At 37.3% G+C, this 26,111-nt stretch overlaps 1 protein-coding gene across 2 annotated transcripts; it reads right to left on the bottom strand.

Moving 5' to 3' along the window:
• Positions 1-50: 50 nt before the first annotated feature.
• SSR1 (signal sequence receptor subunit 1) lies at positions 51-26,025 on the bottom strand. 2 transcript variants are annotated; one of them, XM_045866405.3, is made up of 8 exons: positions 25,857-26,024; positions 22,775-22,887; positions 19,226-19,313; positions 17,523-17,785; positions 15,627-15,703; positions 14,364-14,442; positions 12,830-12,923; positions 51-2,397 (listed from the first exon to the last, which is right to left on the bottom strand). In XM_045866405.3, exons 1-8 carry the CDS (start codon positions 25,933-25,935, stop codon positions 2,330-2,332), a joined length of 861 nt encoding a protein of 286 aa, XP_045722361.1. In that variant the 5' UTR covers positions 25,936-26,024; the 3' UTR covers positions 51-2,329. The 2 variants fall into 2 exon arrangements, with proteins under 2 accessions (XP_045722361.1, XP_064453271.1); XM_064597201.1 differs by lacking the exon at positions 51-2,397 and adding an exon at positions 11,854-12,130 and having other exon boundaries at positions 25,857-26,025.
• Positions 26,026-26,111: the final 86 nt, after the last annotated feature.

The raw sequence follows: 26,111 nt of genomic DNA, 5'->3' as shown, positions 1-26,111 counted from the left end.
TCACTCACTACATAAGACCGTGAAATGAATGATGAAGCTATACAACCAAAGCAAGATCCATGCTTTATGAACACATTATTCTCACATGTCTGCGTGACAGGTTTGATATACAAGATTCTTGGTTCATTTTACAGATTCTGAAACCAATTAGCTCAAAAGGTGAATTCTGAAACCATGGTTGGTGTAGCAAATGAATATATCAAAACAAACTTTAAAAACTTCATCCAAATATTTACATTTAAAAAAGACATTTAAAAAATAGGCTACTTATTAAGTGTGCTTGAACAAACCATGTGTGGAATTGAATTCCATTCATTACGGAGTTAGTTTTCTGCTAAACACATACTGATTCTATAGAAGACCCTGGCAGTTGAGGATTTAAGTTTTCAACTGTTCCCAATGGATGCTAAAAAATAAAACGTGACAAAGGATTTCTGAGGCACTAATTTGAACCTCAGCAGTGGAAAGGCTAGCATGTAAGGCAAATTCCTTAGGAGTCAGAAGGTCCGGCACCTGTAACTCAGTGTGGCTTTGCCAGTGCCTAAGTCCCAACAAGTACTCCATGCAACTGTCTAGAAACCATTTAAATTGTGTAATTACACCTCACTGCCTTATGTTCTAATAGTTTCACAAACTTAGGAATTCACAAAACAATGTTTTGAAATATATTCCTTGAGAAGGAATATAGGAGGGTCTCCTATATTACATTAAACAAAAAACATGCAGTTTTTACAGCTCATAGAGCTTTTTCAAAATAAGCTACTGATCATACAGCCCAATTAAAAACTCAAACACTTTATATTACAGGTATAGAATGCTTATAGTTCAGCAATACCAATATAGATAATTTGACACCTTAGCCCCTACTTGCAAAGTGATTAACAACTATACAATAATAACTTCTATTGTCATAGGCTTTGGCTCAGATGTTTAAATACTTAAAGAACTTGGTAAGATTTTTTGTGTGTCTTGGTTTGCTGTGGTTTCATGTGGGCATGGGTGGGGATTATAAAGACATGGGGGGGAGGGGTCAGTTCATTGTATTAGGACAGATCAGGAATTAAATAGCCACTAGAATTTCATTTACCATTTCTTTACAAAATATATGTGGGAGAATATGGCTTAAAAACAGAGGGGAAAGGCCTCTTATCTGTTTGTACTATTTTACTTTACCCTTTATCCAGTCTGACAATAATGCCAAACTTAATTTACTACTAGGACAAGAGTGACTCTAACAGGATTTTATGAAGTCCAATTTAATTTTGGTTCTGAGATCTTAAGTACTTAAAATTTTGGAATTCTTCAGATTAACTAAAAAAAGTTTCTCTGAACAAAATACCCAAAAGATTAGATAAAAACCAATTGGTTAACTACTTAAAAAAATAGCCAACTTTTTTTTTTTTTTTTTTTTTTACAGATTAGTATTACTTGTAATATATCTCTGCCCCTATAAACTGACTTTTTGCTTAAGTCTATAGACAAAGGCAATTTTTCTCAAGCAAGATACTATTAAGGAAAAAATATGATCTCTTAAAAAAAACAAAAAGAACTAAGTGGGTCAGAAATAAAACAACAATGGATAGCACAACTCAGGTCCCACAAATGTACCAGTTTCTTTAAAAAAAAAAAAAAGGTAAAAAAAGAAAAAGAGGGTGAGGTGGTTTTATATATCAAAATCAGAATTCTCATGCTTCACAATTTTGCTTGCTAGAAATCCCCAAAGTCCTTGGACTCATTTGGGAAGTTTTCTGAAGGTGCGCATTATAGTAAACAGCAGCAAAATACCAAAACAGTTCTACTGCTAAAAAGCAGCTACTCCTGTTTGTGCCTTTAGAATACTAGTTGTAAAACAGCAACAATAACAAAATACTAATTTGCGCCACCAAATGGATTTGAGGAATTCTAAGAAAGAAACAAACTGTTTTCTTTAAAACAGTCTAAGGCAGGACATTGACCATCATATTGGACAAATACTGAGTTTTGCGGGAAATATGAGAAAATGTCAAAAAGAGACAACAGCATTATATTTAGTATTCTAAAGGCAGGCTTCAGGTAGTTCAACAATGATTCTGGTAACACCAACTGCTCACAGACATACACACGCACACACATATATTTTAATGGCTTAAAAAAACCCAAATCTGTTACTTTAGAAAAATGAATGCAGTGCATTTTCAGTAATATTATCGCCACAGACTCTGATGGCTCAGTCCACACATAAGCAGTAGTTGCCTTCTATGGTGATATGGCTTCTCTGCACTAACTCCCATCAGGCCGAAAAACATTAGGGCAGGTTAAGTAAAGACTGAATTGTTGCACAAAGGGACATTTACTCATCAGATCCCACTGATCTCTTCTGTGCCCGTTTCCTGGGCAACCTTCTTGGTGAAGCTTTATCTGGAAGAAAAGAGAAAGTTTTAACTTGCTTATTGTAAATATGATGGATTCAAAAGACCTTTAAAAAGGCATTTTTCTTCAACTTTACCACTAAGTTTAAAAAAAAAAAAACACCACACATGCAAAAAATACCCTAGTAATAAATGCCTCTTATCTAGTATAAGTTGTTAAACTAACCTTTAAAATAATCCTTCAAGAGTAACTCAATTCAAATGAAACTTTGTGTGATCAGGGTGGGAAAAGGTTTAATCTCGGTTACTTGAATCCTGAAGCCACCAGCAAAATCTTAAATTCTACAATTTAATATGTGTATATGTGCGTAAGTAAATGCTTTAGAAATAGTGTCAAAGGTATGAAATTTGCAGCTTAAAAACACCTATACTGGCTACAAATTAATATTTATAAATGCAGCCATGCAGTTTGCATAATTTTTGGCAATTTCATAAATTTAGCTGGAACGAACAGCAGGTTAAAGGAAATTTTTAGACAGAACCAAACCATCCTGCATACACAAGCCTACTTTGAATAATTTTTTCTTTTTATCTCCTTACATTAGATTCCTAGTGGATTTTATTAAACAAAAGCTAAATTGGTGGTGAGTTTCTACTCCTATCCAGTACGAGGAGTCACCTATGTTTCTTTCAGTAAGGATATCTTCTTCTCTGACCACTACTTTTTTTATTTCTAGGAGCACTTTACATATTAGGAAGTTAAGCCCTTTGTGGTACAAGCTACAAATTATAATTAGTTTTCCAGCTTTAAAAAAAAAAAAAAAAAGGGCTGGAAAAAATATTTAACACCAAAAGTATGGGGTTTATTTTGTAAGCATTTCATGAACAATGGGTATAAAAAAAAAAATTTTACCTAGAAGATCTTAATTTTTATTTTCTAAAATTGCCAGATCACCATAACTGTATTTTAAAAATATAGAGTAAATGTTTATCAAGAGTATTTAGCAGCTAAATTTTTTTAAAAATATGCTTTAGAGTTAGTGACTATGAAATATTAAGACTGAGTCTGTAAATCACATGAAAACTGACCTTATTAAGATAGATTAGTTAATGATGCGTTTGGGGGGGGCTCAACTCACCCAAAATTGAGCATAGAACCATTTTTCTGATGGAGAAAGCCTACAACTTTCATCAGATTTCAGAAAGGTTAGACTAAAACTACTGCCTTTATGCAACTGACCAATTACTAGATATTTTAAAATAAACAATACACTATGAATATGATCTTTGAGGATTCAAAAAGTACTTTAAGTAGGCTCCACGTGGGGCTCAAACTGAGATCAAGACCAGAGCTGAGATCAAGAGTCAGATGTTTAACCAACCCAGGCACTCCTCAAAATGTACATTATTTATTTTTTTAAGATTATTTGAGAGAGCAAGAGCACATGCAGGGGGAGCAGCAGAGGGAGAGGGAAAAGCAGATTCCCCGCTGAGCAGGAAGCCTGACATGGGGCTCAATCCCAGGACCCTGAGATCATGACCTGAGCCGAAGGCAGACACTTAACTGACTGGGCCACCCAGGTGCCCCAAAAATTACTTTAGAATTGAACAGCCATTTTTTTTTTTTTGCTGTCTATAGTCATCCTACTTCTGACTTTACTTGTGGTGTGACCATATTCATTATAATCTCAAAAGAGAAAAAAGACCTTGTAAAAAAAAAAAAAAAGCAAAAACAACAAAAAAACAATCTTATTCCGAGCATTCCAGTAACTTTTTTTGTGTATGTACTTAGCTGTACTATTAAGTAGTTGGTTTGTATGAGATGGTTAAAAAGGCCAAAGATAAAAGGTTTCTTTTTTTCCTTTTTTGTCTATGAAGTTGCTGTTTATTTTTTTTGGCCTGTTTGATGTATGTGTGAAACAATGTTGCCCAACAATAAACCGAATTTTATTTTGCTGAGTTGTTCTAACAACAACAAAAAAAGAATTGACTGACATCTGCGTGAATGTAGCAGTTACTATGCAGACTGAAGTCAGTATAATCAGCACTTCACAACAATTTCAACCACCTGTAGCAGAGTTTTAAGTAGGAGAATACATGAAAAAGAGCTGCAGAGGACCTGCAATGCCTGTTTCAACACATACCAATTGGACTCCAGGAAGGCAGCCAACTCTGCCTAACTTAACAGTGAGTCTAAAAACCTCCATCACCTGCTCAGCACAGCAGATAGAAGCAGATAAATGAGAAACAGAGTAAGATAGCATTCTAGAGTCATTTGGCTTTTGGGAAAATGGCTCCCAATTTCTCAAGGGCCTCAAGCAGCATTTTACTTCAGCAAAAAACAGTAACAGATGTGTGTAACGATGCTTTTGGGCCAAAGAAAAAACAACCCCCCTCTTACCACTTGCCCCACCAAAAACCCTAAAAAACTATTTTTAAAAAAACCTAACATATTATTTAAGGCCAAAATATTTTAGCTTTTAAGAACAAAGCTTAAACTATATGAAAAAAGAAATCACTTAACTGAAAGAACAAAAAACACTGGAACATGATGTTAATGAGATTCAACATGGGGCAGATCTGAAAATGCCCACCCTGCCCTTTTAAAAGAAAGATGTTACAGAAAGCCACCTAATTGTGGAAAAACTGCAACTTTTTTCATTTTTAGAAAAGACAAAGGCAAAATGTTAGCAGAAACTTAAACTAGTCCCTCACTCCACCCCTCAGACTGCACAATCTATCCCATTTCCTATCACACCTGGGAGAGTCATACTATATAAGTAGCCATCAGATGGATTTTTTTAATTGAGATAAAAATCGCAAGCTTTCTAATGGATCCCCGAGTTAAAAGAAAGTCAAATTACATGAAAGACTTCATCCTTATAAGTTTCTGATTAAGGTTGCCTTATGTATACATTTAAAACACTAGTATTAAACAAAAGATCTATAATTTTCTATTAAAATCACTTAACCTGTCATTTACAGTTAAAAAGACTTGAGGGAAACGGAAGCACCCTAATCTGAAATGCAAAACATATCAGGAAAAAATGTATTAGTAACAGGCTCAAATCATTTCAAACCACCTCTCCTTCCTTTACGTTCTGATGAGTGAGACGGAGACAAGAAAAATTTCTTGCCAAATTAAACAGTGGCCCCTGAAACCTATTTGTCCTCACACTACCCCTCTCCAAAATTCCTGGAAGCCCAAGAGACTTCCACTACCATGCATACCTCCTGCTCCATTATCTTCAAAATTTCTCTTGGTTTTCTCCATTCTGTCCTCAAATATGCAAAGCACATGTCTTATCTTTGAAAGAGCTGGCTATTTTTTCCTAAATTATCTTCAATTTGGCTCAACGCCTTTACTCTAAGAAAATCATGTTCAAAGGGTGGTTCTCAAAGTATGGTCTGGACCAGCAGCCTCAAAAATCACCTGAGAACATGGATTAGCAAATCCTGGGGCCTAACCCAAACCTACTAGGTTAGAAACTCTAGGGGGTGGGGCCTAGCAAGGGTAAGAAGCTGGCTAGGTGGTTCTGGTGAGTGCCACAGTTTGAGAACTACTGCAGTAAGGAATCAAGTGTTAAGAGAAACAAAATACAAGCATACGAAATTAAGTAAAAATATTATTAAAATTGAACTGAAAATATCAGTATGATTTCAGGATTTGAAAAAATATGTATTGTCTAGCTCAGTTCACAGAATGGACCTAGAAACAATGTCATCCAGTATCAATGACATTCCTAAAGTCTAGATTTTCATTTCTAACATCCAGGAGTCCTTGGAGAAACAGCTTGCTCCATGCTTAGAGCAAGCACAAAATGTCTAGATTATCTTGTTGAGCCAGCAAGGAAGGGATCATTCAAAGATCCAAAGGGTAAGATTGGAGGCAGTTCAAAAAAGGCAATCAGTAAACCCTTCTCAGCCTTTTGGTTGAGATCAAGCATAAAAAGGCAACCAGTAGTCAAAACTGTACAATATGAACATCAAAAAAGAATACAGCTGACTAAAATATACTGATTCTATGAAAAACTGAGTTTATACATGATAATCAAAAAACAGAGGAGAAAATTAGAAAAAACTCGTTTGTCACACTGGGGTGGCTTTTAAACTAACTCTTTGAAAACTGGAAAATAAAGGGAAAAATTAAGCACTTATCCTCCTTTTCCTATAGGAACTGTCTCCCATGAAGTAACCAAAAAGTCCCAGTTGATGAAGGAGAGCTCTACTTCATCAAAGAACGGCAGTTAGTAAAAATCAAAGAAATTTCAATTAAAAATCATCACTTACAACTTCTGAAACATTACTGATTCATGAAAGGATTATCAACTGGTGAATGGTTTACAGAACTGGGTATCTGTGTGATGCCAAAGTAGTATCAGAGATAACTTGTAGGTTGCAAGCAGAAACAACCACCCTTTCCTGGTTACACGGGAAGATCCTGTGGCTACTACCCTAATCTAGTGCTCAATTTAGCATCATGTATGATGGGACAATCAGATACTGTTTCCTGATGTGATGCAGGGAGAAGTACTTTTGATATATGCTATCAGCCAAAAATGATTCAATCTAATCAAACCTATAGATTTATCTTCCAAGTTGAAGAAATTTTAACTAAAAGGCACGAGGAGAAAACAATCAGAGAAATCTGGAACATGGGACTTTCCCCGAGTCCCATTCCTCAGGGTGATAAACGGGTCAGCAGCACTGGCATCATCTGGGAGCCTGCTAGAAACACCAACATTTAGGCCCTAGCCAAGAGCACCGGAATCTCAACCTGGACCATAACAAGATTTTCAAATGATCTGTACACATATTAAAGTTTGAGAAGCCACTTTCCACAGGTCAAGTGGCCAATCTCTTGAGCTGCTATACATTAAAAGGGAATTAAGACAGAACCACCAGACGCAATGCATCATCCTATATTGTGAAAACCAGTTGTAAAGGATATTTCTGAAACCACTGAAGAAATTTCAACGTGATTATTTATTAATAAATAAAATAAGTCATTAGTCTTTAAATGTGATGTTATTTCTGTCAGGAAAGAGTTATTTCCTTGTAAATTGAAATTTTTTTAGAAGTAGCTTGTCACTGTAAAAAAAATCTACACTCTAAAAGAGCAAATAATCAGAGTGCCTGGCTGGCTGAGTTAGAAGAGCATGGGACTCTTGATATCAGGATTGTGAGTTTGAGCCCCACGTTGGGTGTAGAGATTACTTTAAAAAAAAAAAAAAAGGGCAAATAATAAAATTTCTACTAATCACATGTATTTTTTCACACCCTTCTTCCTCAACTTCTATGCCCCCAATTTTAAAAAATTTATTTTATTCAAGTTAAAAAAAATTTTTTTTAATTTAAATTTTAGGTAGTTAACATACAGTGCAATCCTGGTTTCTGGAGTAGACTTCAGTGATTCATTACTTACATACAACACCCACTGCCCATCCCCCACCCACCTCCCTCCATCAACCCTCAGTTTGTCTTCTATCATTAAGAGTCTCTCGTTGTGCCCCCAATTTCTGAAATGGACTCAGGACTCCTTTGATTTCACAGGATGAGGCTCCAACTACGACCTCTTAGCTCCGAGGCTTTGCTAAAAGTAGTAATGGTGAGAAAGGACTGATTATGTATGAGTGTTATCTGCCTTCCAGCTATTTTCAAATTCCAGTAACAATTTATAAATAACATGCCTCTCAAAAAGCCTATAGAGGGCAATGCATCAAAACCCTGAATTTGATAAAAACTTTTATCACCTTAATTGGAAAATCAGATTATCTCAATGCTGTTTAGAAACTTTACTGTTGTTTATGAAGTTTCTTCAAAATGAGGGGTTTCATGTAAATGGAAAAAGGAATAATACAACTGTATTTGGTGGTAAGACATGGTCCTAAAACAAAATCAGATTTTGAGCAAGAACGGCAAGTACCATTAAAAAGCATTTAGTGACTTTAACTCTATCCATCTTTGAGTTTTAAGTTTTCCTGGGAAAGCAAATGGGCTTCAGAATGAGACAATCCAGCTGTGAATCTTAGCAAGTTATTTCCTCATTAGCAATTTCTCATCAGTAAATAAAGACAGCACCTCACACCTTGCAGAGGGAGAATGCCCGGTACAAGCAGGCGCTCAACAGAAGTTCAATTCTTCCCTTCAACAAGGCCTCCCTAGATTTTAATACGGTCCTCTTTCCTAATTCAGAAGTTGTCTGTATTATTCACTCTATCACATATCACATACCATCTCTGATTACTCAAATATTTCATAAATGTGCTTTATCTTCCTCAGGTAGAAATGTAAACTCCCGAAAAAACAGTAATATTCTTTTCATTATACCCACTCAGAACCTAGCACAGTGTTATGACAGACTAAATACTTGACACTTGGCGATGAAAATACAATCATAAATACAAACACTCTGTAAGTGTAGTAATTCTCAGCTTTAAAGTTCATGAACAACAATGTCAGGGAGAAAGATACTATAAAACCACCCCCCCGCCCACAATCTATTTGTCATGTAGGAATTCTTTGGGAGGTGTGGCTCCACAGCTTAGAGTGACTTTACTTTTTAACTGTGACTTTTAATGCTTTTCAAAGTTTCAACCAATTCTGTATAAGACATTTAAAATTTAATTATTTTTGAAGAACCTTTATTTTAAACATAGCAGGCTGCATAATTTTTTTTTAAGTTTTTTTTTTTTAATTTATTTATTAGAGAAAGAGAGAGAGAGCATGAGAGGGGGGAAGGTCAGAGGGAGAAGCAGATTCCGTGCCGAACAGGGAGCCCGATGTGGGACTCGATCCCGGGACTCCAGGATCATGACCTGAGCTGAAGGCAGTTGCTTAACCAACTGAGCCACCCAGGTGCCCCAGACTGCATAAATAATTTTGATGCATTATAAAGAGACCACAGTCTACCCTACAACCCAATTCCATATTTTGCTATGAGGAGTATCAGGATAATATGGAACACTTGTCCTTAAAGAGAAAAGATTATTTAAGGATTTATTTAAATTTTACGGTAAATGATTTCACGGGACCTCAGCTACACCTACGCTGTATGTCCCAATGTCTCCAAATCTGTTAATTTAATTCTATTTTTAAGTAATCTCTACACCCAAAGCAGGGCTCGAACTTACAACCCTGGGATCAAGAGTTGCACACTCCACAGGCTGAGCCAGCCAGGTGCCCCCATCAATGTCTCCAAATCCTGTTTCACCTCTGCTCTAAATACAACTTTCAAATGCTTACTGGACATCCTTATCTGGGCTCCTTATGATCAACAGATCTAGTTCCAATTCCTCTCCCCTCATGCATGTGTGCTACTCTTCCTATATTCCCTAACAGTAATGGGATCATCTTCCATCCAGATGCCTAAAACTCAAAATTATTTTTCCCTCCTTTCTCCTTCGAACATCCAAAAAGTTACCCAAAGCCCAATCTGCTCCAATTCTGAAATACCTTTCTAGTTTCTTTTCCTCCGCGTCACTACTGCTTTAGCTTAGGCCCTAAGGATTTCTCAGATGTTTTATTGAAATCATCTAACTGGTATCCCTACTTCTAGAAGCTCCTGCTTGCTAAACCATACAACACACAACTATGATAATTTCTTTTAAAAATAGAAATTTGTTATTTCTCTGCTTCAAAGTACTGATAGCTGCCTTTTACCAAGAAGGAAAGCCAAGTCCTTAGCACAGCACATAAAACTCTGAAGATTCCTTCTCACCTAACTTCTCAAGACTCTGGTCAAAAGTCAACTTTTTATCAATGACTCCCCTACTCTCTCCTACAGGAAGAGGGCCCCTCCTATGCTGTTATTGCTTTGTACCCACTTTTAATAAAGCAACTGCCACACCATAATTATGTTTCAATAGAGAAAGCTCCCTGAAAATGATAATGAAAACAATTCACTTTGTAACCCTGGAAAGGACATGAACAGCCCATTCACAAGAAAGATACTAAGTGGCCAATATATATGTGTAAAGAAGCCAAACCTTATTCTTTTTTTTTTTTTTTTAAAGATTTTATTTTATTTATTTGACAGAGAGAGAGAGACAGACAGCTAGAGAGGGAACACAAGCAAGGGGAGTGGGAGAGGGAGAAGCAGGCTCCCGGCCAAGCAGAGAGCCCTATGCGGGGCTTGATCCCAGGACCCTGGGATCATGACCTGAGCCGAAGGCAGACGCTTAACGACTGAGCCACCCAGGCGCCCCGCCAAACCTTATTCTTAATTGTAAATGAAAGACAACATTTTGTACCATACTGCCAAATTAAAACATTTGGTAATACTTAATACTTGAGAAAGACTGGTGAGAGTGGAAAAGAATTAGGCAATATTGTACATTGCTGAGAACATAAGCTATCTTTTGGAAGGGAAATAGGACTTTTCACAAAAATAAAAATAAAAATGTACATAACCTTAGACCTATTTTACTTTTTTAAAAAAAAGATTTTATTTATTTATTTGACAGAGAGAGACACAGCGAGAGAGGAAACACAAGCAGGGGGAGTGGGAGAGGGAGGAGCAGGCTTCCCGCGGAGCAGGGAGCCTGATGCGGGGCTCGATCCCAGGACCCTGGGATCATGACCTGAGCCGAAGGCAGCTTAACAACTGAGCCACCCAGGTGCCCCAGACCTATTTTACTTTTAAGGAATTATGTATCCCAGGTAGGGGGGTGGGTGAAAGGGGAGGAGGAGGTCAAAAGGTACAAACTTCCAGCTATAAAATAACTAAGTCATGGGGGTGAATGGATATCATGATGTCTATAGTTTTTAATACTGTACTGTATATTTGAAAGTTTGCAAAGAGAGTAGATCTTAAAAGTTGTTACAAGAAAAAAAAAGATTTGGGGTGTCCAGGCGGCCCAGTCGGTTAAGTATCTGCCTTTGGCTCAGGTCATGATCCCAGAATCCTGTGATCAAGCCCTGTGTTGGGCACCCTGCTCAGCGGGGAGTCTGCTTCTCCCTCTCCCTCTGCCGCTCCCCCTGCTTGTGTGCACGCATTCAAGTAAATAAATCTTAAAAAAAAAAATAAAAGATTTTTAACTGTGTGGTAACAGATGGTTAATTAGACTTACTGTAGTGATGATTTCACTATATATACAAATACTGAATCATTACACTGTACATCTGAATCTCATATTATATATCAATTATCTCAATTAAAAAATAAGAAATTATCCCATAAATATTTATATAAAAACATTCATTATAGTTTTAAGAATGAAAAACTGGAAATAATAAGCATCCTTCAATACAGAATAGGTTTAACTTATCACGACACATTTATATAAAGAAATACTATCCAGTTATTTAAAAAATGAGGTAAGTCACTATCATAAAAAAAAATCCAAGACATGAAAACTCGGGAGGCAGAACAGCATATGCAGCACGATGCCATGTGTACAAAATATTCACAAACAACAGACATATGTGCTGGTAAATGTACAGAAAATACTTAGAATAACAAACACCTATTATTTAAAGAAAATGAAATTAGTGGAGCCAGGTGGTGATCTTTTCCACTTCTGTACTATTTATTAATGTTTGTAATATGAGGTCATACTACTCTTACAATAAATGTTTCTAAAAAGTCCATTTACGGGGCCCCTGGATGGCACAGTCAGTTGAGTAACCGACTCTTGGTTTCAGCTCAGGTCAAGATCTCCGGATCCTGAGATCAAGCCCCACATCAGGCTCCACACTCAGCACGGAGTCTGCTTGAGATTCTGTTTCCCTCTGCCCTTCCCCGCACTAGCTTGCTTGCTGGCTCTCTAAAGTAAATAAATCTTAAAACAAAACAAAATAGTCCATTTACAATTAGAAGAAAAAAGAAAAACTGGAGATGTCCTTATACCTAATACATAAATCTATAGCAAAAATGCTATTAGGAGAATGAGGTAAAGTAAGTTATGGAAATTAACACTTGAGCACTAAGTACATTCTTTCGTAAAGATTAATATTTTAGCTAATCTCATACATAATGAAACTAAAATATATGTTAGGTAAACCACGAGGCAATGTCTTAGGTTTATTCTTTGAAACTACAGTGGGTAGTTAGTAGTTTTTCTAATAAATACAGTGCTAGGAAACTGTTCCATTACTCATTAAACTTACTGTAAAGTATTCATATGCTATACAAAATCCAGTACTATATATAGCAAACACCATTAAAAAAATTAATTGCCTCACCTCTTCTACTCTGCACTGAAGCAACAGAAAAAAAGAGACAAGAAAAGATTAGGAATATAGAGAATTCACACATTTGTATATAAAACTGCAGATCTGGAAGCATTCTAAATTAAAGCATAAAAATACTACTCAGAATAAAATTTTAAAGTGTTCATTAATATTACACTAGATTCTACAGAAGTAATGGAAAAGATGAGTGTTAAGTAGCACTGACCAAGCATTTTTATATCTAAAATACTTAATTTGATTTCCATTTAAGGGAAAAATTTTCCAGCCAAGTTTATAAGAGTACTTACTGATCTGATTCAAAGTTTCCTGAGGAATCCAACTCATGTCAACATCATTCTGACTTGATGTACCCATCTCTACCTTCTGTATGGGTCTCTTGCGCTAAGAGAGCATAAAAACATTATTTTAAAGGAGTTCTATTATAATGTTCACTATAAAACTAAAAAAGCATATTAAGCTACCTAATTTAAATATCTTAAACAAATACGTCCTCTTCAAAACATATTCCTACTTAAGTATTTTATTAATTAGAGAGAGAAAATCATGCCTAACACCAATTATAAAGAATAAATGATAAGGAATAAATCTTCACAATGATTCATTTTCAGGTTTTAAAGGCCTTTTCCTTTGCTATAAAAAATTCATAGGTCGGTGGTTCTAAGTGGACCAACTAAGAACTTCTATTTATATAGTGATTTTCTTTCCCTTTGGGAATCAAATCAAAGAATAAATTTATTTTAACATCCAACAAAATTCAAGATAATTACTGAAACACTGCATGCAGGCAGGTAGATTTCTGCACTGTTGGCATAGATAAAACAAAAATTTTAAATCTCATTTAAGCTAACAATCTCAAACTCTGTCCCTGGAGTATATGCAGCAAAACCGCTAGGAAGAAAATGATTCAATTCCTTCCTTAATCTTGCTCTTAAACAACAAACCTAATCATTTACGTAAGAGTATTAGGTATACAGTCCAAAAACAACTCTGAATACACGAAAAGTAACTAAAAATGGCTTCATTCAAATAAAAAAACAAAAACTGAAGATGTCATTATACCTAATACATAAATCTATAGCAAAAATGCTATTATGAGAATGAGGTAAAGTAAGTTATGGAAATTAACACTTGAGCACTAAGTATTTCTCTTTTAAAGAGCAAGTACTTAAAAATTTGACACAAATCTTGTTATACTTTCCATTGAGAGGAATATGGGTTGTTCCGTTTTTTGTTTTTTTTTGTTTTTTTTTGTTTTTGCAGGGAGGACACAGAGATAAAGATACAGTGAAAGAGAAACCATGATTATAACAGGTGCTTCAGTGTTTCCATTTTACTACCCTTACAAAAAAGCAGAAGTTTGATAGAATACAGCCAAATTTATTTTTTTTCAAATGAAAAGACTCATTTAACTGCTAAATGGAAATTATCCCTAGAGTTAAGAGTATTAAAGCAAATATAAAAGCTGTGTTGCTTCTAGGTTGAATAACATATCCATGAAAAAGTATAGTAAGTAGAACAATGAAATCTTATGTCTGAGTTTAAGGAATAAAAATTCTAGCATGATTTAGAATTACAATATAAAAGTAAAGATCATTCTGGAGGGTGTAGCCAAAAGACCCTAAATGCATTTGTGTATGGAAGTCTGAACAGATCCAAGTCACATATCCAAGGTCTCATCTTCAGGTTTTATTTTAAAAAGGTATAACAAATGTATAAATACACAAGCCCACAGTTGAGAGCAAGAAGCCACAAATAACTAGATTATACTTAGCATGGTAACAACTTTTGAAGTATGGCTAAGAGTCATTCATCTAGAATTACCTTTCTAGATTCCAGGAGTTGGTGAAGGCCAACAACAACCAAGAGCCCAAGACCAGCAAGGAACATATACATAAAGATTCTGATATAAAAGGAGAAAAAACTGGCTTTAATTCATAAGAAACACCACAACTAATTAAAACTGTAATTCTGCTCTAACTCAAACAATACCATAGCTATAATCACAACTATAATTTTTTTTAAGATTTTATTTATTCATTTGAGACAGAGAGAGAGAGAGAGAGAAAGCATGAGCAGGGAGAGAGGCAGAGGGAGAGAGAGAAGCAGGCTCCCCGCCGAGCCAGGAGCCCGATGTGGGGCTCGATCCCAGGACTCTGGGATCATGACCTGAGCCGAAGGCAGACGCTTAACCATCTGAGCCACCCAGGTGCCCCTACAACTATAATTCTAACATGATATACGCTTTCCAAATAACCTGGGGGACAAAGGAAGATAATATTTTATATTCAACTTAAATCTAGATAGTAAGTTTCACAGATTTACTTTATCTTTAAGAACAATTAGTCAAAAAAAGCAATTATATGATCTAAAATGAATAAAATTTCCTTATAATTTATTATACTCAAGCTCAGTTAAAATAATTGCACTGTTTTATCTCCCACAAATATTATATTTTGCATAATTTGACTTAAAAATTGCTTTTGGTCAATTACATATAGGTATACAGTGACAAATGACTCATCCTCATTCACCAAGAACACAGTTTTTAAGATAACATCTAGTTTATATTTTTAATAGCAACTGAAGAGGTATATAACTTAGATGATGCTGGTGATCAGCTCATGAGCATGAGGTAGAAAAGAATTTAGAAAAGAGGGGACATTCAGAAAGCTAACTATCTTTTTATTTTTTTTTAAAGATTTTATTTATTTATTTGACAGAGAGAGACACAGCGAGAGAGGGAACACAAGCAGGGGGAGTGGGAAAGGGAGAAGCAGGCTTCCCGCTGAGCAGGGAGCCCGATGTGGGGCTTGATCCTAGGACCCGGGGATCATGACCTGAGCCGAAGGCAGACGCTTAACGACTGAGCCACCCAGGCGTGCCCAACTATCTTTTTAAACAATTTTTGTCATTTCCCATTATTAATAGTTATAAAAACCACCTAAAATATGGATTTATATAGAAAGGATTTCACAAAAATCTACAGTCTGGTCCATTTTCACTATTAAAACAAATGTTGACAGGAGTAAGCCTTCCAGGCCTGCCCTGTGAGATCAAGATCTACATATTGCAGATTTCACTTACGTTTCTCCATCTAACCCATCCTCTCTTTCAATAATTGTAACTGTTTGATTGAAGACAGCATCTTGGAATACATTGCCCTATTAATAAAATAAATCACAAAAATGTCAACAGCATTGAAAAAAATAAAAGATTTTAAGATTTCTTAAAACCATTACCCTAACAGATAAAAAACAGCTTTCTAATCACTTAGGTAAGACTCAAAAAAGTCACATGTAATTACACTCACTCAAAGTCAGAGACTCAACATTATAATATTACTTTCTTCCACAAAATAAAAAATGCCTCCAACTTTGCTAAAGTTGTCCTCTGCTTTCGTGAGGGCAGGGAAGGGGAAATGTGTGAGAAACCAGGGAAGTAAAATAAAAAGGGGATAAATGCACAGAAAGAAGCAAAGCCCACAGAACACCCATAAACTAGAAGCCATAACTTCTGTTGTGTATAATCCTCCAAAAAAAGGGGAAGAGCATGAAAATATATATAGTAGCAGCTGCAGTAGCAGATTTAAGAACTACACTTGAACAGAAGTCAAATCCATGTTCTAAATTCACAATGGATTGGGAAATCAATTTACAATAAACGCAATTTTCAGTACCAAAATATTTTTCTGTTGCGGTCTTGGAATAATTTTGTCAGTTCAACACAGCTTCAGTTTTCAAATATAAGAATCACTGGGACAATACACAGATAGCTGTTTCCAGTGTTTGATGCTTCACACTAAGGCAGCACTTCTCAAAACTGTCACTTATTGCTAAACTCTAATTATGTAAGGTTTACTTCAAAATCTTTGCACCTGCATTCCTCCAATGACAATTCCAGGAATCAGAATACATTGATGATACAAATTAACATTCAAAATGGTACTAAAACTGCACATGTGTCTGTTGGATTAAGTTTAATTCTGCTTGAAAACAAGACAAAATATGTAACCATTCAAACTGCTTAATTATAAAGTTGAGGAAGATTAATATATTTTGAAGGATGAAAAACTCTACCCACTAATTTAAAAAAAAAAACTTAATTGCAGCATGAGAAATTTATCTTAACATAAGTAAACATGTTGACACTACATGAAGAAAAGGTTGAGTAAGCGTCCAAAAGAGGATGAAATTTCCTTCTCTGAAAACTTTTTGAAAAGGAAATGGTTTAGATGTGTTCTCATCTGAAGGATGTAATAGTTGGCACCTACAGGTCAACTCCCAGCAGTAAAATTCTAGTGGGCTTCTCTCATTCATATATATATATATATGAATGAATAATATATATTCATATATATTCAATATATTAATATTATTCAATATATATTCAATAATACATATTCATATATATTTATATATATATATATATAAAAACCACAAGACAACAAAGCTTATATTAGACTATTTGGTTCTCATAAACCATAAACCTCACTGCTCTATCCTAAAAATATCTGATTATGTTTTTATCTACAAGCATATAAAATTATGGAAAAATAGTACAGAAAGCCCTTAAAACTTACAAATAAAAGCAGTAAAATGGGCAAAATGCAAGCAATGAATGGAGGTACAAAACAAACTACTCTATATATTTTAACATCTTAATAAGCAATAGACTCCACTGTGTGGCTTACTGTTCTTTTAGGCTCAAGCTCAAGTCACATCCACTTTCCTACTACAGCCCCTAACATTCATCTCTAGTATGTATCACTTATGCTGGAATATCACCTGTTTGTATCTATCTGCCCCACTGGATTCTAGACCTGAAGACAAATACATGCAACTTATTTTTGCCTCCCTGTTGCCCATCACAGTTCCAACCATAAACAGGCACTTGAATGAATAAATACAAAACTATTCATCAAACAATGTCAATTATCCTCATCTAACTTAAGAAGAAAAAAGAAGGTTTAGAGGGCCTTACATTCAAATCTTTGTAGTTCAGATTGATGACTAGACCAAAGGGTCGTCCACCCATGGGCTCTGCAGGAATGAAGGAATATTCAAAAGTTGCCTGTCTCTGGGGTGGTACTACAGTGTTCAGAGGAAGAGCTGTGAAATTCTGGATATAAAACTGGTAGTCCTGAGGATAACGGAATGAGGCATCTAAGGATTCAACAATAAAATCTTCTGTACCCTTGTTTGTAAAGCCTACTAGGAACTTCACAATGTTATTCGCTGGAAAATCTAAGAAACAAACAAAAAAAAGAAACCAGAAGATTACAAAATGTTCAAAGCACACAAAATAGACATTACTAAGGATTTGGGTACCCTTTTCTACAAGCGGACTTGGTTTCAGAATCTTTTTCAGTAGTGCACTCCAGTTACCAACTAGTAACTGATTACAGTTGGTGTATAAACTGAAACCCGTCTGTACTCTAGCATTCTAACTTCAGAACTGAACGGAGCATCTCAATGTTAGACTATATACTTCCACGCTGCGTGGTCTAAGAAAGAGTTGTGTACTTTTAGCAGTAAGATTATCTTGCAGTGGGACTACCTTTCTTGAAGTCACTTCCAACTTATATCTGTTATCTGTGCAGATAAGAATGACAGAAAGGTAAGTCTAAGAGATCCACCTAAAAATCATAGTATCTGTTAAAGTATTGAAAAAAAAAAAAATTAGGGGCACCCAGATGGCTCAGTCGTTAAGCGTCTGCCTTCGGCTCAGGTAGCCCTGCTCAGTGAGAAGCCTGCTTCTTCCTCTCCCACCCCCCCTGCTGTGTTCCCTCTCTTGCGGTCTCTGTCAAATAAATAAATAAAATATTTAAAAAAAAGAAAAAAATTAACGAGGTAACCCATACCACTTCAAGCAATCAGTCAAAACACAAATTTGAAGGTACAACCCAATGAGGAAGCTATAAAAAAAAGGAGGGAAAATCTCTTAATCAAATCATACTTTTTGTAGGCATAAAATTCGAATATATGTGGGAATAAAACAAAACTTGAGAAGACAAAGATAATTAATAACTTCAAAAAGAAAAGTCTTCAATAATTGTATGTGGCCTACAGAGCTGAGTTACACCCAGTTTAGCAGAGGCTTTGGGACAGACACATCTGGGTCCGTCTTCAAAATCTATTTACCAAATGAGTAACCCTGGACATGTTCTTCACCTCTCTAAACCTCAGTTTAACAGTAACTATCCTCAGACGGTTTCTGTTAAGATTAAATGAATGCACACAAAATATTGAGAACAGTGTTTGTTTATAGCTCTCCATAAATATAAGGCATCATATTTTCTTTTAATGAAACTAAGCTCTAATCCAGGCCTAATCATACAGATTTAATATTTCACTAATATTTACACTCAAATTATGAGTCAGTTTACTGTGGCAATTTGAAAAAAGTTTAAAAACAGTTTCTTCCAAAAGAACATTTAACTTCTAATTAAAATAGATAGTATTTAATTTCCCCCTTAGTTTAAATGCCAGGAATACTACCTTATGGATATGGGTAATCACACATATAAGAGGATTTTTTTGAAATACGTATTTATACCATACTTGTAATGTAAGAAAGAGGAAGATGAATAAAGATCTTAAGCATTACTAATGCTTCCCCAAAAAAGTGAGCTTGTCATCTGAAAAATTCCTATGCCTGAGTTAAAACTAACATTTCTCTATTACCTTCTCCTTTCACAAACAGGATAGTTGTATCTGCACTTGGTGAAGCTTCAGGTTCACCAGATACATCTTCTTCCTCTTTATCTTCAGCCTAACAAAAACATTAGAAAGATAATTATGGAGGAAAATACATCATTTAAAAATAATGACTTCACTAGATTTGGGACAAAATACTTCTTCTCCAAGACTTCGCTGGGATTAGTAGTGGTATGAATTTCAGGGTATCTCATCAGTTAACATAGAACTTTCAGAGTGGTGCGTCTCAAAGAATAATATACGTACTAATCCCCTGGGGATTTTATGCAGCTCTGCAGTTCTAGGGGAAGCCTGAAATTCTGTATTTCTAAAAGCACCCAGGAAATACCAAGGCTACAGGTACTCAAGCCACATTTTGGAACTGTAAGGTTCTAGAGCATGGTGGGTAAACTTTATCTGCCAAGTCTGAAAAAAGTTTAAAAACAGTGTCTTTCAAAGGAACATTTAATTCGCAGTTAAAACAAATAGTATTTATTTTCCCCCTTAGTTTAAATGCCAGGAATAGTACCTCACAGGAAAAAGTCTCAAACTTAGTCTTCCTGCCCGCCATCCTCCCACAAGTGTGAAGGAAACAATACTCCGAAAGCAGCACCAACCCAAGGACCCAGATATCAAATATTTTTGGCTTTGGGAACCCTGGGGTCCCTCTGGCAACTACTCAACTCTGAGGTGTCAGTATGAAAGCAGCCACAGACAATATGTAGAATTATAAGGACAACTAGACTTAGCCTGTAGCCATTTTGCCGACTTCTGTTCTAGTGCACCTTGTCATCACCCCAAAAGATTTCTATCCCAATTAACAGAACAATTTTCCTGTGAGAAGATGTCACACAACTTGGAAGAAGTGGTTTAAAAAAAAAAGTGAGCAGGATCATATTGGGATGATGGAAAGGTCCTAAAATTCAGAGTTGCTCAACTTGGTACCTTTACTATGGATTGTTGAATTACATGTTTAAAACAGGTTAACAGTATGATATGTAAATTATATCTCAATGAAGTTGTTACAAAATGTGAACAAATTTTAATTTAAAATTTTAATCCTCGGGGTGCCTGGGTGGCTCAGTTGGTTAAGCGTCTGCCTTCGGCTCAGGTCATGATCCCAGGGTCCTGGGATCAAGACCCACATCTGGCTCCCTGCTCAGTGGGGAGCCTGCTTCTCCCTCTCCCTCTGCCCCTTTCCCCCACTCATTCTCTCTGTCAAATAAATAAATAAAATCTTTAAAAAAAAATTACCTTTAAAAAAATTTTAATCCTCAGTGCAGCACTTCTATAGGCATCAGTAAGGATTATCACTTAGGAATGAGAGATATTCATACACTTGAAGTGTTCAGGTCTTTAATAAATTGAGATGCTTAAGGGCACCACTGTTTATTGGCATTTCACTTTTCTCACTTATATAAAACACTCTCTCTCCCAATAGACAGACTTCTCACGGGCAAAGGCTGTCTTATACTTTAAAAATTCTTCACACCCAGCTCATACACTCAAGAGAAGACACTTAGACATTTGTTCGATGACTGTGCAATTGTTTGATGTTATATATTAAGTATCCTTAATGATACCCTTCATTTAGTAAGAGTTAGTGAATTTCTACTTTTGAGAAGAGACCCACAAATAGGAAGAGGCCAGAGACAAGAAGGCAGGAACCATAAGCTGTAATAAGGAGGAAAGAGTATACTTGAGAAATGGTTAAGAAAAATCACCCTGAAGATTCGATTAATGGGTTGTGGGATAAAAAGAAATGGAAGTCGTAAGGCAAGAGCTTGAATCACTACAGCCATATCAAAACAGAAAATATTTTATGGAGGTGGGATGGACGGTAAAAGCTGAATTCCATTTTGAAGATATAAAATTTCAGGTATGAATGGAGTATCCAGATGGTGCTATCCGGCAGAGAGCTGGAAATAAAGGCATGGAGCTCAGTAAGGTAAACAGCTAGACAAGATCTGAAGGTCATCGGTAAAAGGTGGTGCTGGTTGAAACCACGGGTTTCATCAACATTAAAGAGCCAAGCAGAGGGAGAGAAGGTAGTAGAGACCAAGCAGCAGCAGCTGGGCAGAGGAAACTAAAGGGGTGGGGGACAGAAGCCAACATGAAGAGACTCAAGGAAGGGGTACTCCGCAAATGCTAACAAGAGTTCGAACAGGTTAACAATGAAAAACAGGCCAGGAATTTCGCAATTAGGTCAGTGGTGACTTAGCAAGAACAGTTTTACTAACTACCTCGGACCAGACCACAGTATAAATGTGAAGTAAGTAGAGTGGGAGAGCTTACTCTTTTTAAGATATGTGCTGGTAAAGAAAAGAAAATATGCAGCAACTTAAAGTGGAGGAATAAGGAAGTGGCATATTATAAGCACATGCATAACTTAACAGAATCAAGTCACTGAGAAGGAACAATGAAGTTACAGAAGGAAAGAATAATATAAAATCCCACAGGACGAGATCAGGACAAGAACACAGGTGGTAGGGCTAGCCCTGGAGTAAAGACAGCTATTTTTAAAGGAGAAAATGTAGAAAGGATGAGTGAATAATATATTCAGAAGTAGAAATTTGATAGAGTTCACACTTGATGGCCTTCGTTTTCTGACACTGAAGGCAATGTGTTGCTAAGTCTGTGAAGAGGATTGATTCTGGAGTTTAAAAATTTGTGCAGGATAAATTATAGTCCAAGAGAGGAAATAAAACTAGCTAGAAGCATGCTGAAATGATCTTGATTCTAGCCCAACATTCTTACTGTTTTACTGTAATTTCATAGTAAAAATTTCAGAACTGGACTTTTAAGAGATCTTCTCTAAGCCCCTTCCTCTTCACAGGACACATTTTATATACTGTTTACTGCCTGCTCCTCACTTTCTGCCACCAAAACACATATATATTGCCCCAAGAACAGAAACTCCATGAGACCAAATACCTCGTTTGTTTACTCCAGCACTGGGAAAAGTGCCTAGCACATAGTAGGGACCCAGTAAATATTTGCTTACTGAATGAAGGAAAAAAAGATCCAGAGAGAGAAGCTACTCAAAGTCAAAAAGCTAAGTAGCATGCATCCCAAATCTATCAACACTGATCCAGTGCCATTCCCACTTTGTACCCTCTTAGACTCATGTCCATATGATCTTTAATTGTTCTGTTTCATGTCTCCCTCCATGTGCAAGAAAATACCACGATCCATCCTCAATCACTGCCCCCTTTCTCCCAATTTCAATTCACTGATCACAGTAACAAACCTGGAAAATCAAATTTGTCTATAAAAAGATGAATTCTAGGGGTGCCTGGGTGGCTCAGTTGGTTAAGAGTCTGTCTTTAGCGAAGGTCATGATCCCAGGGTCCTGGGATCGAGGCCCGCATCAGGCTCCCTGCTTAGCGGGGAGTCTGCTTCTCCCTCTCCCTCTGCCCCCCACTCCCCCTGCTTGTGCTCTCCCTCTCTGTCAAATAAATAAAATCTTAAAAAAAAAAAAAAAGGATAAATTCTAGAAATGATATGAACATGAATTACATTTTATAGAACACTAACCAAATCTGTAGGTTCATCTTCTTCCACCTCTGCTTCATCATCTTCATCTTCAATTATTGAATCTTCCACCGTTTCTTCATCTTCTGTAAGATCCTGAGCTGTAGCTAATGAGCCTAACAATAAAATACAAAACAAGCAGTTAACCTTTACCCCTGGCATACCAGTGCTTTTTTAGTCCCAGGTATAGGCAATACATTTTTCCCCTTGGAGTAATTCAATTTCCCAGTTCCCTTGAAAGATACCAAATTACAATGCATCTAGAATATTCATGATTTTATCTTATCGACAGTCTTACCAACAGTATGTTAACTTTAATGGGAAATGCTGTTTAATTTTCAAAAGCACTTAATTGTTGGGAAAATGAACTGCTGAAACTAAAGATGCCTTGAAGCTCAAATAAAAAACTTTAAGTTTGTTTTAAAACTAAGACACTCCAGGGGTGCGTGGGTGGCTCAGTCGGTTGGGAGTCTGCTTTCAGCTCAGTCATGGTCCTAGGGTCCTGGGGTCAAGCCCCACATCACCCCCCCTCCACCGCCCCATTGGGCTCCTTGCTCCAAGGGGAGCCTACTTCTCCCACTCCCTCTGCCCCTCCACCCGCTTGTGTGCACATGTGCGTGCTGTCAATAAATAAAATCTTATTAAAAAATAAAAGCAGCTCCAAAATTTAATCCTATTATTAACCATACAAAAAAAAAAAAATCCCTTCTCAGGTCTAAAATTGAGAAAATAGCAACCCCAATAACTAGGCAAGAAACATTTATTAAAGTTGACGACAGCTCCAACTCTTAGAACTTGATAGCATGTAAGTCCAAGGAACAAATATTTATATGGCATCCACGGTAAAAACTAGCTTGCATAAAGCACATCTGGTAAAATAAAAACTATACTGCCAAATTCAGGGTTGATAGCATTGAAAGCATGCATCTATTTTTGCATATGGCTTCAAACATGTTTTAAGTACTTTATTTCCCCTACACTTAAAAACTAAGCATAACTGAGGCGCCTGGTGTCTCAGTCGTTGAGCATCTGCCTTCGGCTCAGGTCGTGATCCCGGGGTCCTGGGATCGTGCCCTGCATCAGGCTCCCTGCTCCACGGGAAGTCTGCTTCTCCCTCTCCCACTCCCTCTCTCGTGTTCCCTCTCTCGCTGTCTCTCTGTCAAATAAATAAATAAAATCTTTAAAAAAAAAATTAAGCGTAACTGTAAGGCCAAGAAATTATAATTTTATAGGCAAAAGTTCTCTAAATAAGTCATATTAAATCTCAGGCAAGACACTCAAAAGAAATTTCAAAGTTCTAGTGACTCTTCCAACATTTCTCAGAAAGAATGATGATGTGGCAATTCAGGAGGGGAAAAAATGTGGGAAAGGAAGCATGTGTACATGCTGCAATACCCAGGAAAAACAGTATATGTTAAGGACTCTGCATTTTAAGCCTTTTCCACTTCCTTGAGTTTTTACCAGCTAAGATTTATGTAAAACATTAAAGAACACTAAGCCACACATTATGAACTAAAAAACAGCTTCTACTGTTTGCTGAACAAAGACAGTGCATTCATAATTTACAAGTCATTTTCTAAAACCAATTAAAAAAATACCTACCCTGACATAATTTTAAGTTGGACTTAAATTTCAAGACTAAATATGTACAACGGCTTTTCACCCTACATTTCAGTAGGTATTAATATTAACCAGTAACAATTTTGTGCCTAAAAAGTCTAGCAATTCTCAATTGGAATATTAAGAAAAAATATCCTTTGAAAGAAAGACCATTCCTCACAAAAAAATGTTTAAAGATATCCAGTTAGGTTTAGATACAATTCAGGTTTCTTTTTTCTTTTTCCCTTAAAAAAGAAAATGTTTTCAAACCTGAAAAACATATTCTGGATTCTAAATAAGTACAACTATCAAATTTCCCTTAAAAAGCCAAATAAAAACAAACCAGCAAGCAACTCATAAAGGAAAAGAATCCCTCTTTAAACCTGCAAATGAATTCATTAACAGGTCTGGTTAATTCTCTCACTTGGTTTTCTAACCACTAAAAAGAAACCAGTCTCACTTCACTTTTCTTTGCAAAAGCACTCGTGGATACCTGTCACTATCATTCGTTTTGCCACAGAGCTTGCTTAAGCTTACAGAATGAAAGGAATTCTAGTGATCGTTTAGTCAGACTTTGACAGATTAGAAAACTGAAGTTCATAATAGAACCAGGGCAAAAAGACAAGTTTCCACACCTTTAATGTTCTGGTATTTTCACACCAGATTAACTGTTGGAAAAGAATAAACCGAAATACGCGTATAATGTCGAATTCGATCCCCCCTCCCCCCCCCCCCCCCCCCCGCCCAGGGCAATGCGATGCTTCTACAAAACAAAAAAACAGTTATAGAAAAAAGGAAGAAGAAAAATGAGGGCTCAAGTAACAGGCAGGATTCCTCAGTCGGCCTGGGAATAGGGGGGGACAATGCAGGCGAAGATGCGGAGTTTTTCTGAAATGAAGACTCCCGGTAACACACAGGGGTCGGGTGCTGATAAACAGGGAGATGACCAGAAAGGGGGTGGGGGGGCGGAGGTGCTCTAAGAGTTTAAGTGTGTAGAAACCACGGGTTTCAGCAAATGAATGAAGAAAGACTCCCAACGTGGAAGCTAAAGACACGTCAGCCCAGAGCGGATGGGGGTGGAGCGGAGGCGGCCAGAAGAAATACAACGGGCTGCAGCGCGCTCAGGGTGCAGCTGTGCCCACTGCCCCCTCGCCCTCTTCCCCAAGCCGAGGACCCACCAACTCCGGCCACAGCTGCAGGCGCGGGTCCCGGGACAGGGGAGAAACCCAAGGCTAGGGGCGGTCACCAAGCAAGGTCGCCCGGCACTGCCCCGCGCTCCGCGTGGAACGGGCAGAGGCCGCAGCGGGGTTCGGCCCGCGCGCGCTGGGACCCCCCCTACTACAAGTCGTGGGTCGGGGAAGGGGTGGGCAGAGGCTGGCGGGACGGACGCTGGACCCAGGAGCCGCTGCCGCCTCCAGCTTCAAACTTGGCTGTCGCTGGCGTCTCCTTCCCGGCCAAGACCCGCCGCCCACCCCCTTCGCCTCACCTCCAGGGCCGCTGCGGAGCAAGAGGGTAGCGGGGAACGCGAGCAAGAGAAGCAGAAGCAGGCGGGAGAGGACTCTCATGGCGCCGCCGGTCCGGTGTCCAGTCACCGCCCGCCAGTGCTCTCCGCGGCTCCGGCGGTAATGGCGTTACTCTTCATCCGGGCTCCCGGAGGGGGCGGGGCACGCACCACGCAGGGCCCTTGCCACGCCCCCTCCTCTAGCCGAGGAACGCCGCCAACGTGGCCTCTTGGCTCGGA

This window comes from Mirounga angustirostris, unplaced genomic scaffold (genome assembly GCF_029215605.1).
Source record: "Mirounga angustirostris isolate CCGP_5_RB_7025 unplaced genomic scaffold, mMirAng1.0.hap1 SCAF_8, whole genome shotgun sequence".
Lineage (NCBI taxonomy): Eukaryota > Metazoa > Chordata > Mammalia > Carnivora > Phocidae > Mirounga > Mirounga angustirostris.
The sequence above is the reverse complement of the archived record's forward strand: the minus strand, read 5'-3'. Positions and strand labels throughout refer to the sequence as shown.